The sequence below is a fragment of the Oncorhynchus gorbuscha genome, linkage group LG15 (assembly GCF_021184085.1).
Source record: "Oncorhynchus gorbuscha isolate QuinsamMale2020 ecotype Even-year linkage group LG15, OgorEven_v1.0, whole genome shotgun sequence".
Classification (NCBI taxonomy): Eukaryota; Metazoa; Chordata; class Actinopteri; order Salmoniformes; family Salmonidae; genus Oncorhynchus; species Oncorhynchus gorbuscha.
The window spans coordinates 21,990,196-22,004,551 of NC_060187.1; the positions used below are offsets into that span (position 1 = coordinate 21,990,196).

General features: G+C 43.9%; 1 protein-coding gene across 20 annotated transcripts in view; it reads right to left on the bottom strand.

Moving 5' to 3' along the window:
• The window catches only part of LOC123996746 (receptor-type tyrosine-protein phosphatase F-like), a 454,750-nt gene that overhangs the window by 209,450 nt on the left and 230,944 nt on the right, over positions 1-14,356 (bottom strand). For all 20 annotated transcript variants that reach the window (XM_046300391.1, XM_046300408.1, XM_046300407.1 and 17 more), the window contains 2 exons: positions 12,381-12,526; positions 8,329-8,470 (listed from right to left, as the gene is read on the bottom strand). In XM_046300391.1, the coding sequence (XP_046156347.1) occupies positions 8,329-8,470; positions 12,381-12,526 (288 nt within the window). The remainder of the gene's footprint in view (positions 1-8,328; positions 8,471-12,380; positions 12,527-14,356) is intronic.

Sequence of the window (14,356 nt, forward strand, 5' to 3'; positions counted from 1 at the left end):
CAGGTGGGACTTATAGATGGCATCATGAGGTAGGAAAATTATGTGGATATATTGAAGCAACATCTAAAGACATCAGTCAGGAAGATAAAGCATGGTTGCAAATGGGTGCAAATGGGTCGTCCAAATGTATTTATTTTACTAACAAATTCTTATTTTCAATGACAGCCTAGGAACAGTGGGTTAACGCCCTTGTTCAGGTGCAGAATGAACCATTTTTACCTTGTCAGCTCGGGGATTCAATCTTGCAACCTTTCGGTTACTAGTCCAATGCTCTAACCACTAGGCTACCTTCCGCCCCCAAATGCACAATGACCCCAAGCATACTTCCAAAGTTGTGTCAAAATGGCTTAAGGACAACAAAGTCAAGGTGTTGGAGTGGCTATCACAAAGCCCTGACCCCAATCCCATAGAATATTTGTGGGCAGAACTGAAAAAGCATGTGCGAGCAAGTAGGCCTACAAACCTGACTCAGTTACACCAGCTCTGTCAGAAGGAATGGGCCAAAATTCATCCAACTTATTGTGGGACGCTTGTGGAAGCCTACCCGAAACGTTTGACCCAGGTTAAATCATTTAAATGCAATGTTACCAAATACAAATTGAATGTATGTAAACTTCTGACCCACTGGGAATGTGATTAAAGAAATAAAAGCTGAAATAAATCAGTCTCTCTACTATTATTCTGACATTTCACATTCTTAAAATAAAGTGGTGATCCTAGCTGACGTAAAACACAAATTTTTACCCGGATTAAATGTCAGGAATTGTGAAACTGAGTTGAAATGTATTTGGCTAAGGTGTATGTAAACTTCCGACTTCAACTGTAACTAGATGTTTAATATCCAGAATTTTTCTGATTATTTATTTGAATTGCGTGCCCTCCAATTTGACCAATTTTCTTCCACCATCCACAAAACATTAATTGTATTGTAAAAGAATGGTGTCACATCCCTTCGATTGAGTTCAAGACACTTGTATAAGCTATGCCAAGGCACACTGAAGCTGTTCAGGCTCGTAGTGGCCCAATGCCCTATTAAGAAGATTTAACTTAGTGGTTCCTTTATTTTGGCAGTTACCTGTATGAGCTCTGAAGAAAATAAATAAAGGCCGCATGAAGGATAAAGACTCTTTAAGTTGGTCAAATAAACCCACAGCAAGGAAACATGAGTGTGAGACTTCCTTTTTCATTTGTTTAATGCATGACCTCTCCTAAAATGTGGGAGATTACCACTATATCATAGCAGAGGAGAGGATTTTAACCCTCCACTGGATGTATATGTACCATGACCACCCTTATAGGTGATGGACCAATCAAATCCACCCAAGCTTATCTGTTTTACAAAGAATGTTTTTCAAAAGCAGGACTTGTAAATTGTGAGCTTGTTTCCAATTCAGTGACTTATTATGTGTCATTAATAACTGACACAACACAACACCCAATAATAATTTCAAATTCTATTTCAGATTGTGTATTCCCGTTAGAGGTCTATCTTTATCAAAAATACTTTTTCTTCTTCTAATGAAAAACATTTGATAAATAAATTCAGTCCCATGGGGTAAGCTATTTGAGGAAGCAGTGTTCAATGTTGAAATAATCATTCCTGGCAATAGCACCAAAGGGGAAAGACAGCCATCTTTAAAAAATAAAATCAATGCGGCCTCCTTGTGCACCCTAGTCAGTCTCCAACACCAGTAGGAGTAGAGAGGGAGAAAAGGAGGTCTGAGTTATAACTCTGTACCAGGGCCTTAGCAGTGTAGTCAGGCCCAGAGAAGCCCTTTATAAACCGGTTAACTTCTCCTTCAGCCCAGTGTTCACTGCAGGAACCAGGAACCATTTTATAGGAACCACTCAGGCCTGGCCTGAGCTATCCTTGACAGTTCTTTTTCACCAATCCCATGTCTGCCTCACAGGCTGACTACACTCGCATCGCGAGCGTTGCAAAATACATGTAGAAATCTGTATTATTAAATGATTGCACCCACATTGTCTGTGTTGCCAAGGGCTAAAATAGAAGTCAGTTCTATTTGTGATGCAGATTGCGCTGCAAATCCTGCCTCTCCCATCTCCTCATTGGTTTATAGAAGCAGGTACCCATGTGCCATCTCCTCATTGGTTATACCCACGTGGGTGACTGAAGGACGAACGAGATCAGTGGCGGTAATGCACCTATTTTATGAAAGTTGCCAATCGCAATATAAAGTCAAGAGAAGAAAAGGCCTGAAAGGAGGAGAGATGACTAGAAACGATTCGGTTGGCCGTTTTATGTGGATCAATTGTCGGAGTAGAGGACCTTTCAGGTAAAATAACTACTCAATGTTTATGTCCCAGGAAAATTAGCTAGCAACAGCAACAGCAAGCTAGCTAAATAGGACAAATTAGCTAGAAAGTGTAAGCTAGAAAGTGTAAGCTAACTAGATAAATTGGCATAAATGTTTAATGCTTTTCGACCAAATGAATATAATTGGTTCAGAGTTTATTTTGATACTTGCATGTCGTGATCGCGTTTGGTGTGGGGGACAAAATACATGTATCCACTATAGCGTATGCGCGCAGCCGGTTTGGGTTCCGTGTCAGACAACTGCAGAACAAGTTGGATTATGATATTGAATGTGATCTTGATTGTGATCAGTAAGCAAACCCTTGAATGTATGAGATATCACAGTGGCAGAGTGTTAGTTAGTTACACTCCTTGACTTTTTCCATTTTTTGTTGTGGATTCAAAATGGATTAAATTTAGATTTTTTTGTCAATAGTTTACACACAATACCCTGTAACGTTAAAGTGGAATTATGTTTTCCACATTTTTATCCATTTATTTAAAAAATCAACCCCTTTGTTATTGAAGTCTAAATAAGTTCAGGGGTAAACATTTGCTGAACAAGTCAGATAATGTTGCATGGACTGTGTGCAGTAATAGTATCTAACATGCTTTTTGAAAGACTACCTCATCTCTATACTCCACACATAGAATTATCTGTAAGGTCCCTCAGTCGAGCAGGGAATTTCAAACACAGATTCAATCACACAGACTAGGGAGGTTTTCCAATGCCGCAAAAAAGGGCACCTATTGGTATTTTGTGGAAAAAAGCTGACATTGAATATTTCTTTGATCATGGTGAAGTTATGAATTACACTTTGGATGGTGTATCAATACACCCAGTCACTACAAAGTTACAGAAGTCCATATTAACTCAGTTGCTTGAAAGGGATTTCACCATTGGGCCAATAGTGACTTTAAAACTGTTATAAAAATAGTTTAATGGCTGTTATAGGAGAAAACTGAGGATGGATCGACAACATTGTAGTTACTCCTCAAGTGAAAAGAAGGAAGCCTGTACAGAATAGAAATATTCCAAAACATGCATCCTGTTTGCAACAAGGCACTAAAGTAATATTGCAAAAAAATGTGGCAAAGCAATTAACTGTTTGTCCTGAATACAAAGTGTTATGTTTGGGGCAAATCCAACACAACACATTACTGAGTACCACTCTCCATATTTGGCTGCATCATGTTTTGGGTATGCTTGTAATCTTTAAGGACAGGGGAGTTTTTCAGGATAAAAAAGAAAAGGAATGGAGCTAAGATGGAGCTAAGCACAGACAAAATCCTACAGGAAAACCTGGTTCAGTCTGCTCTCCACCAGACACTGGGAGATGAAGTCACTATTCAGCAGGACAATAACCTAAAACACAAGGCCAAATCTACACTGTAGTTGCTTACCAATAAGACAGAGAATGTTCCTGAGTGGCCGAGTCTGTGGCAAGACCTGAGAATAGTTGTCTAGGAAAGATCAACAACCAATTTGACAGAGCTTGAAGATTTTTGAAAATAATAATGGTCAAATGATGAACAATCCAGGTGTGTAAAGCTCTTAGAGACTCACCCTGAAAGACTGAAGGCTGTAATCGCTGCTAAAGGTGCTACCACAAGATATTGACCCAGGGGTGTGAGATACATTATTTCTATATTACATTTTCAATATGTTTGCAAACATTTTGAAAAACATGTTTTCACTTTGTTATTATGGAGTATTTAATCCATTTTGAATTCAGGCTGTAACAACAACATGTGTAATATGTCAATGGGTAAGAGTCATTTCTGAAGGTACTGTATAACAGTATAACCAGGCATGGTTTAATAGTATCAAGATCAGCTTGTTTGTAAAACTGCATGAACAATGCTTTGAAGGATGCTGGAGTTACAAACAGTACAATACAATACTTGTGTTGTCTTTTTCATATAGTCAGTGATATAAAATACAAAATTGAGTTACTACTGTATCTCTAATGCAGCTTATTTCAACCAGCAGACAGGCATCATTGTTGTGATAGTGACCCTCCAGATTCATTCTCTACTGCCCAGAGTAAAGGAAGCCTCTTGGCACAAAACAGCCCTAATGTCCCTGATGTGGGGACTAAATCCACTTAGTGGGCTGTGTTGATGGTACAGGAACACCAGTTAGCAGCAGACACCAGGGCAGTGTCCCAAATAGAACCACATTCCCCATATAGTGCACTTCTTTTGACCAGAGCGCCCATGCAATAGGGTGCCATTTGGGACCCTGACCAGCAAAGCTATGATCACAGCTAGCCATAAGCAGTCAGTAACTTCCTTATTCCAGCCGCTCTGTACCACAATATTTCTGCACCGAGTGATAAAGACAGACCTGTCCACAGACCAATGGAACTAGACTGTGTGGGGCCCCTGTCTCATCTCCACGACAGCGTGATGGTGGCAGTGACACGCGTTGGACTGCCATAGTGATGTGATTACTCCTCGCTCGGCGTAATCTGACATGGGTCACAGAGGTGGAGGCTATGTTAGAGAGGGAGGGAGATCAATCTGGCACATTGAGTCAGGTAATAATCTGGTGTTCACACCTGATCACAACAACAACCCTGAACCTCTCAGAAAGACTGGATCTTTTAATCACTTGCAATACTGCAAGTGTTTACTTGAGTCTGCCTGGAGTGCCAGATGTCAAATGAACACCAACATTTGAATATGGGAAGGAGATTAAGGACACAGCACCAAAGTCAGCAACACCATCAACCACCTGACACAGAAACAGCATGATTTAGTGGTAAGGAGTGTTATGCAGGCACATGGACATCTCCATCAGTAAGTGATATTGATCAGTAAGTCCATTTCAAAAGATATAGGAGTGGAGGAGTTTGAGGATAGCCAGACATAAACCCACAAATGAGTGTATTTCTCTCAGTCTGTTTCACCCTCCTCATCATACCTTAGTCTTTCCAAGTGTGGACTTCCTGACTAAGGCCTTACCTCTGTGTGCTGTGTGCTGTGTGTTGTGTGTTGTGTGCTGTGTGCTGTGTGCTGTGTGCTGTGTGCTGTGTGTGTAGGTAGGCTGAGGAAAATGTGAAGGCTTTACCTTCTGCTGCTCTGCACGTACACACCATATCTGTTATGCCGTGTTGAAGCCCCAGGACTAGACCTACCATCTTCTACTCTCACCACTCTCTCCTTCACTACTCTTCTACTCTCTCCTTCACTCCTCCTCTACTTTCACAGCTCTCTCCTCCACTCCTCTACTTTCACAGCTCTCTCCTTCACTCCTCTTCTACTCTCTCCTTCACTCCTCCTCTACTTTCACAGCTCTCTCCTCCACTCCTCTACTTTCACAGCTCTCTCCTCACTCCTCTTCTACTCTCTCCTTCAGTCCTCTACTTTCACAGCTCTCTCCTTCACTCCTCTACTTTCACAGCACTCTCATTCACTCCTCTACTTTCACAGCACTCTCATTCACTCCTCCTCTACTTCCACAGCTCTCTCCTTGACTCCCAGTACTTTCACAGCTCTCTCCTTCACTCCAGTACTTTCACAGCTCTCTCCTTCACTCCTCTACTTTCACAGCTCTCTCCTTCACACCTGTACTTTCCCAGCTCTCTCCTTCACTCCTCTATTTTCACAGCTCTCTCCTTCACTCCTCCTCTACTTTCACAGCTCTCTCCTTCACTCCAGTACTTTCACAGCTCTCTCCTTCACTCCAGTACTTTCACAGCTCTCTCCTTCACTCCTCCTCTAATTTCACAGCTCTCTCCTTCACACCTGTACTTTCACAGCTCTCTCCTTCACTCCTCTATTTTCACAGCTCTCTCCTTCACTCCTCCTCTACTTTCACAGCTCTCTCCTTCACTCCAGTACTTTCACAGCTCTCTTCTTCACTCCAGTACTTTCACAGCTCTCTCCTTCACTCCTCTACTTTCACAGCTCTCTCCTTCACTCCTCTACTTTCACAGCTCTCTCCTGCACTCCTCTACTTTCACAGCTCTCTCCTGCACTCCTCTACTTTCACAGCTCTCTCCTGCACTCCTCTACTTTCACAGCTCTCTCCTTCACTCCTCTACTTTCACAGCTCTCTCCTTCACTCCTCTACTTTCACAGCTCTCTCCTTCACTCCTCTACTTTCACAGCTCTCTCCTTCACTCCTCTACTTTCACAGCTCTCTCCTTCACTCCTCTACTTTCACAGCTCTCTCCTTCACTCCTCTACTTTCACAGCTCTCTCCTTCACTCCTCTACTTTCACAGCTCTCTCATTCACTCCTCTACTTTGACAGCTCTCTCCTTCCCTCCTCCAGTCATCCTCTACTCTCACCGCTCTCTCCTTCCCTCCAGTCATACTTTACTATTAGTACTCCCCTTTACTCCAGTCCTCCTTTACTCTCACCTCTTCTCCACTCCTCCTTTACTCTCACAGCTCTCCTCCTCTCTTCTCTCTCATCCCCTCCCTGCCTGAGCTCAACCTCAGGGAACAAACAGGAGTTCTGTCTAAAACAACACTGCTTTCTTATTCACATCCCTCTGATCCCAATCTTCCACATGTCGGCGCACAGTAAGGTGTGTGGGAGCAACGTGACACGAGCACGATTCTTCTGTCTTACGATCTATGAGTCAGCCTACAGTCAGCCATCAGCCATCGTCCTTCTCCTGAACACATCACACTCCATACACCAGGAGGTTGTCTTCACTCTGTACTCAGAGAGCACGTCTGTCAATCATATTGGCTGGAGAAGCACTAAGGTCCAACACAGACAGATTAGGTATGCGTTCCAAATGGCACCCTAGTCCCTACATAGTGCACTACTTTTGATCAGAGCCCTATGAGCCCTGGTCAAAAGTAGTGCACTATGTAGGGGATTGGGTGCCATTTGAGACGCAGAGACCAGTCTATTACATGCTACAAAGCCCCCTGCCTGGCTCCATCTCTCTATCTCTCTGTCCGCAAGCTATCTGCATATATCTACATCAGACTGATGTTAATCCCACCATTAATCTGATCCTAGATCAGCAGATACCGATCCCTGTTAACACCAATTACCTCAGCAACCAGCCACACTCCTAACAAGGCCTTTGGTAGTTCTGAGGATGTGTCCCAAAGGGGACCCTATTCCCCCATAGGGCCATGGTCAAAAGTTGTGCACTACATAGGAAATAGGGCACCATTAGGGATGCAACCTGAAGCCTTGAAAAATAAGGCTTGGGTGTTTTGCGTGACAGCCCCCCAGATATGTTTGCTGAGCGAGCCAAGAAGAAAGCCAGCCAGCCTGATGGTATCTACAATATATCGTCTTCTAGTCCAGATAATGTGCTCCTAGGTGATTTGCGAAAACCCTGGCAGCAGGATATACTTTTGTGCAGATATTTCTCTATCAATTTGAGTGTGGATTAAATAATTGCTGTTGGACATCATCTTTAATCTTCCCACTGGCAGGAGATAAAAACACATTTCACATAGAACCACCTACAGTAGCTTTACAAATCCATTTCTGCAGATAGATTGTAAATTCATGGTCGGAATGTGTAATCAAATAAAATGTCAAGACACATTGTTGTAATCAGAACATCTAACAACTACCGGAAAATCACAAACTCACTGCTTGTTTCTATTTCATCAACCGAGCAGTAGGGTACCTGAAGGAGCCGGGCATAAAACACCCTCTCCACTCTGACATGCAACCAGGTTAGGTCCTCTGTGATAAGTAATGCACACATCCAGACATGGCTGGAATCTGCAGGGACATACTGTATTAAGCAATGCTGACCAAGACAGAGAAACCCATTGTGGTGGGAATAGATGAAGAGAGGAAGAAAGATAGAGGGTGTGTGTGTGTGTGTGTGTGTGTGTGTGTGTGTGTGTGTGTGTGTGTGTGTGTGTGTGTGTGTGTGTGTGTGTGTGTGTGTGTGTGTGTGTGTGTGTGTGTGTGTGTGTGTGTGTGTGTGTGTGTGTGTGTGTGTGTGTGTGGAAGATAGAAAGACAAAGAAACTGATTGAGAGGGAGCGACAGAGAGATGGAGATGTATCCTACCTTCCAGGACGGTGAGTTTGGCGCTGGTGTTGATCTCTCCCACACTGTTGGTGGCAGTACACTCATAGATGGCCTCGTCCCTGTGGGTCCGCAAGGGCTGGATACGCAGGACAGACCCTGAACCGTCATCAAACTCTATCACCTGAACACAAGGGTGGGTAGAGGAGAGAAAAAGCAATGAGTCCCATGGTCGCCATGTAACTAATATTCAAAACGGATTTAAACAGTCATCTTAACAAGGCATCCCTTTGATCGCTATTTCATCAATACGTACAGCAACATCAGAGCCCTGGTGAGTACCAGCCCATTGAGCCCAGTGAATACTCCTGGTTTGATCATTGGCAGGGGGACTAATACAGGGCTAAGATATCTGCTACTTTCTATTTAGCTAGGAGGAACTGGGTTTATAACAAGAGTCTGCCTTAGCAGATCAGAAGACGCAAACCTGACTAAACGCAAACTCCGTCAGTACTATTAATAAACCATCTCAAATAGAGAGTACATCTTATCTAATCTCAACTGCAAAGGACCGCCCGGCATTGCATGACCTTGCTGTGGTCCTACGCTCCACAGGGAGTGAAGGGGAGTAAGTACGTCTGATCTGATACAATCACCCAATTAGAGAGAAGTTTATTCAATGAAATGAGTGAACAGCAGGCATTTCAGCAAGGCCTTTCAGGAAGCCAGCCTTTAAGGGTTAAAGAATCAAAGGTCAGAGGTCTGAGGAGAGGGTCTCCAAAAATTCCTTATGCTGCAGTGGAAAGCGGCAGACCAAAATATCCACATGACAGGAAGAGAACATTCCTGAACATTCAGTGGAGCACACCTAGGTTCAAACAGTATCTGAAATATTTCCATTACTTTGAGCGTTCACTTGAGCCTGCCTAGCGTTAGGGAATTAACGGGAATATATGCAAATTAATATTAAAACCATTTAAATGTAGATGTTTTATGCATTGGATATATTTACCATATAATATGGAGACATAAACATTTTACCTTGTCATAAGTAGACAATAAAAAACAAAACAACAATTGATTTACAAATTGAACTTTAATTAAATGAGTTGACTCTTCACATGGGATGATTTCACTGAACAACAAAAGAAAGGGAATATTAAATGATCCCCAACTGATCCACCGCATCTCCCAAAAACACTTTCAACATACATCTGTAAAATGATAGTCTAGAAACTAAAGCTTTGGTTGTCTTCCTCTCAGGCTTCCATGTCTTCTCCCTGGACCTTCTCAATGTCCACCTCTTGGACATCAGACTCTGAGGCCTCATCTTCACTGTCACTTTCCAACCTTGTTGAGGATGGCTTGTTGTCAGGCTCAAAAAGCCTCAAATTTGCCAAGATGGCCACCAATTAAATGTTTCAACCCTTGTATTGGTCAGCTTGTTGCGTGCTATGGTGTGTGTGTTCCCAAACACTCTGAGGCGGCTGATGTCTGCTTGGAGCAACAGTGAAGTGGGCAGGGCAGTACAGATTTATTCTCTTACATCTGCAAGCAGAATCTGAACATCAGACAGGATGGCATTGTCTCCCTCAATCCGCGCAATGGCTACTGCTATAGGTTTCAGGAGTTTCAGGCTGCTTACCACTCTCTCCCAAAATACACCATCCCGGAGGATCCTCTTGATGGGCCTGTCCACATCGACAGACTGTGATATGGCCATTTCTTGGAGAGACTACTTCCCCTCTAGGAGACTGTCAAACATGATGACGGCACCACCCCAACGGGTGTTGCTGGGCAGCTTCAATGTGGTGCTCTTATTCTTCTCACTTTGCTTGGTGAGGTGGATTGCTGCTATAACTTGATGACCCTTCACATACCAAACCATTTCATTGGCTCTCTTGTAGAATGTATCCATTGTTTTCAGTGACATGATGTCCTTGAGGAGCAGATTCAATGCATGAGCAGCACAGCCAATGGGTGTGATGTGAGGGTAGGACTCCTCCTCTTTAGACCATGCAGCCTTCATGTTCGTAGCATTGTCTGTCACCAGTGCAAATACCTTCTGTGGTCCAAGGTCATTGATGACTGCCTTCAGCTCATCTGCAATGTAGGGACCGGTGTGTCTGTTGTCCCTTGTGTCTGTGCTCTTGTAGAATACTGGTTGAGGGGTTGAGATGATGTAGTTAATTATTTCTTGCCCACAAACATTAGTCCACCCACCAGAGATGATGGCAATACAGTCTGCTTTCTCTATGATTTGCTTGACCTTCACTTGAACTCTGTTGAACTCTGCATCCAGCAAATTAGTAGATAAAGCCTGTCTGGTTGGATGGATGTATGCTGAACGAAAAACATTCATAAATCTCTTCCAATACACATTGCCTATGAGCATCAGAGGTGAACCAGTTACATACACAGCTTGAGCAAGACATTCATCAGCATTTCTCTGACTATGTTCCTCCATTGAGTCAAAAACACCTCTGATTCCAGGAGGACCATGAGCTGTTGCTATCGATAAGGTGTCTAATTGATATTCTTCACCTTGAATGGAAGTAGAGGGCCTTTTGTCACAGGTTGCTTGTTGTGAGCGCTGAGGGAACTTTATGCACTTGACCAGATGATTATGCATCTTTGTTGCATTCTTCACATATGATTTGGTACAGTATTTGCAAATGTACACGGCTTTTCCTTCTACATTAGCTGCAGAGAAATGACTCCACACATCAGATAGTGACCGTGGCATTTTCCTGTAAAGATTTGAAAAAAATTGTTTAAAAAAACCAAATACAATTCCATGTACAGATAAATAGTTAAGCAGTTAGATTAAACAACTTCTTCGTAAGATAAATGTTTTAAAATGAAACATGTATGGAAACAGGTGAATTAACACTCTTCCATTAGCAAGCTCAAGCAAGCTAAAACTCACATGGTAGCAAAAACTAACGATCAAAAATAGTTAACAAGTTAGAAATGATTTAAACACACTTTCCTGCAAGCTACTACTTACTAGTTAACAAAATATCATGTATGTCATGTAAAATATATTCACCCCACCCAGTATTTTAATCAAAACTTACCAGAAAGCATGGAGTCCTTAGCTCAGACAGTGTAGTAGTGTGGGCTCAGTAGCATCTCATTAGTGTGCATTAGTGAGCTTGAGAATCAGCTGAACATGTGATGAAAGAATGCACTGTGCATGCAGATGGTTGCAAAGAATTTAACCAAAATATGCCACAAGACCTGGAATTGCCTTATGTGTACACCACAAAAAAAGGTTAACTGTTATAAGCCGACTTTGTTGATGAATTCATGCAAAATTCCCAAAATCCAGGGCTTATCTTCCCATGGAAAAATTCTGGAAATTTTACTGGAAAGTTTCCGACCCTTTGCAACCATCATTTTAACCCAGGTCTGAAGTGAAGTCCTCTCCTCTTTCCCCCTGGGCCCACTGCTCTCCCACACCTCCACACCGACTGCACACAGAGCAGGGCTCAGTTTGAGGAGTGCCGTGCAGACAGATGAAAGATATTTCCTATTAATCACGTCGGTGTGAGCTGAGTGTCTGCATCTGTGGAAGGACCCATGTTGAGACCGCTTCACTTGAAACCATTTCTACTAGCTGGCATCTAATGGGCCTCCCTGCTGCTACTGCTTTCAGTGTATGTCTGCCTGCCCGTCTGTCTGTCTGTATGCCTGCCTACCTGGCCTGTCTGTCTATCCATGTCTCTGTCTGTCTTTCTTGTCTGAGCAGGGTGGCATACATCGGCATTGCTTCAGATGCTGGAAGAAAAGGCAGACAGAGCGAGAGGAGGTGGTGACTGAACTGACACAGACAAACAGACTATGTGGTTGAGTGGTGCTTTGAAACAAGGATGTGGGCACGCCCACAGAATAAGAATGAATCTATTCGTGTCATTTGGAAAGGACTACTATGTCTGCCTGGGCTTCCTACAATGTTTCTTAACATTTCTGCACCGGAATGCTCATCCATTCTCATATATGGTTGAGAATTATGTAGCTATGTAGCTAAAATCTGGTGCAATATCGTTATTGTCAAATAAAACAATTAAATACAATAGTGGACCATGTACCTCAAAGCGCTGAGAACTGACTTTCTTGCCCTTCTTCATCCAGGTGATGCGTGGCTTGGGATCGCCCACCGCCTGGCAAACGAAGGATGCCACTCCTCCCGAAATACCTGTCTGGTCATCTGGAGATTTGATGAAATTGGGCATGCCTGGGAGAGAGAGAGAAAGAGAGAGGATAATTAATGTACATCATTCAAATTGACACCAAAATGCAAACATGAGCACAATGGGAAAAAAATCCCTCAGAGCGCAGATAATCAATTGCAGTATGGTTCTAGAAACATAAAGCCGTCCACTTTCATACACTATAAATACAAAAGTATGAGGACTACCCTTCAAATGAGTAGATTCTGCTATTTCAGCCAAATTGAGCACACAGCCATGCGATCTCCATAGACAAACATTGGCATCAGAATGGCCTTATGAAGAGCTCAGCGACTTTCAATGTGGCACCGTCATAGGATGCCACCTTTCCAACAAGTCAGTTTGTCAAATGTCTGCCCTGCTAGAGCTGACCCGGTCAACTGTAAGTGATGATATTGTGAGAAAATGTCTACGAGCAACAACGGCTTAGCCGCAAAGTGATATGCCACACAAGCTCACAGAACGGGACCGCGAGTGCTGAAGCGTGTAGCACGTAAATATCGTCTGTCCTCAGTTACAACACTGAATACCGAGTTACAAACTGCCTCTGAAAGCAATGCCAGCACAATAACTGTTTTTTGGGACAATGGGTTTCCATGGCCAATCAGCCGCAAACGAGCCTAAGATTACCATGCGCAATGCCAAGCATCGGCTGGAGGGGTGTAAACCTCGCCACCAGACGGATTCTGGAGCAGTGGAAACTCTGGAGTGATGAATCACGCTTCACCACCTGGCAGTCCGCCAGACGGATTCTGGAGCAGTGGAAACTCTGGAGTGATGAATCACGCTTCACCACCTGGCAGTCCGCCAGACGGATTCTGGAGCAGTGGAAACTCTGGAGTGATGAATCACGCTTCACCACCTGGCAGTCCGCCAGACGGATTCTGGAGCAGTGGAAACTCTGGAGTGATGAATCACGCTTCACCACCTGGCAGTCCGCCAGACGGATTCTGGAGCAGTGGAAACTCTGGAGTGATGAATCACGCTTCACCACCTGGCAGTCCGCCAGACGGATTCTGGAGCAGTGGAAACTTTGGAGTGATGAATCACACTTCACCACCTGGCAGTCCTTTTGGGACAATGGGTTTCCATGGCCAATCAGCCGCAAACGAGCCTAAGATAACCATGCGTAATGCCAAGCATCGGCTGGAGGGGTGTAAACCTCGCCACCAGACGGATTCTGGAGCAGTGGAAACTCTGGAGTGATGAATCACGCTTCACCACCTGGCAGTCCGCCAGACGGATTCTGGAGCAGTGGAAACTCTGGAGTGATGAATCACGCTTCACCACCTGGCAGTCCGCCAGACGGATTCTGGAGCAGTGGAAACTCTGGAGTGATGAATCACGCTTCACCACCTGGCAGTCCGCCAGACGGATTCTGGAGCAGTGGAAACTCTGGAGTGATGAATCACGCTTCACCACCTGGCAGTCCGCCAGACGGATTCTGGAGCAGTGGAAACTCTGGAGTGATGAATCACGCTTCACCACCTGGCAGTCCGCCAGACGGATTCTGGAGCAGTGGAAACTTTGGAGTGATGAATCACGCTTCACCACCTGGCAGTCTGACAGACGGATTCTGGAGCAGTGGACACTCTGGAGTGATGAATCACGCTTCACCACCTGGCAGTCCGACAGACGCATCTGGGTTTGGTGGATATCAGGAGAACAATACCTGCCCGAATGCATAATGCCAAATGTAATGTTTGGTGGAGAACGAAGAATGGTCTGGTCTGGGGCTGTTTTTCATCGTTCGGGCTAGGCCCCTTAGTTCCAGTGAAGGGAAATCTTAACTTTACAGCATACAATGACATTCTAGACAATTATGTGCTTCCAAC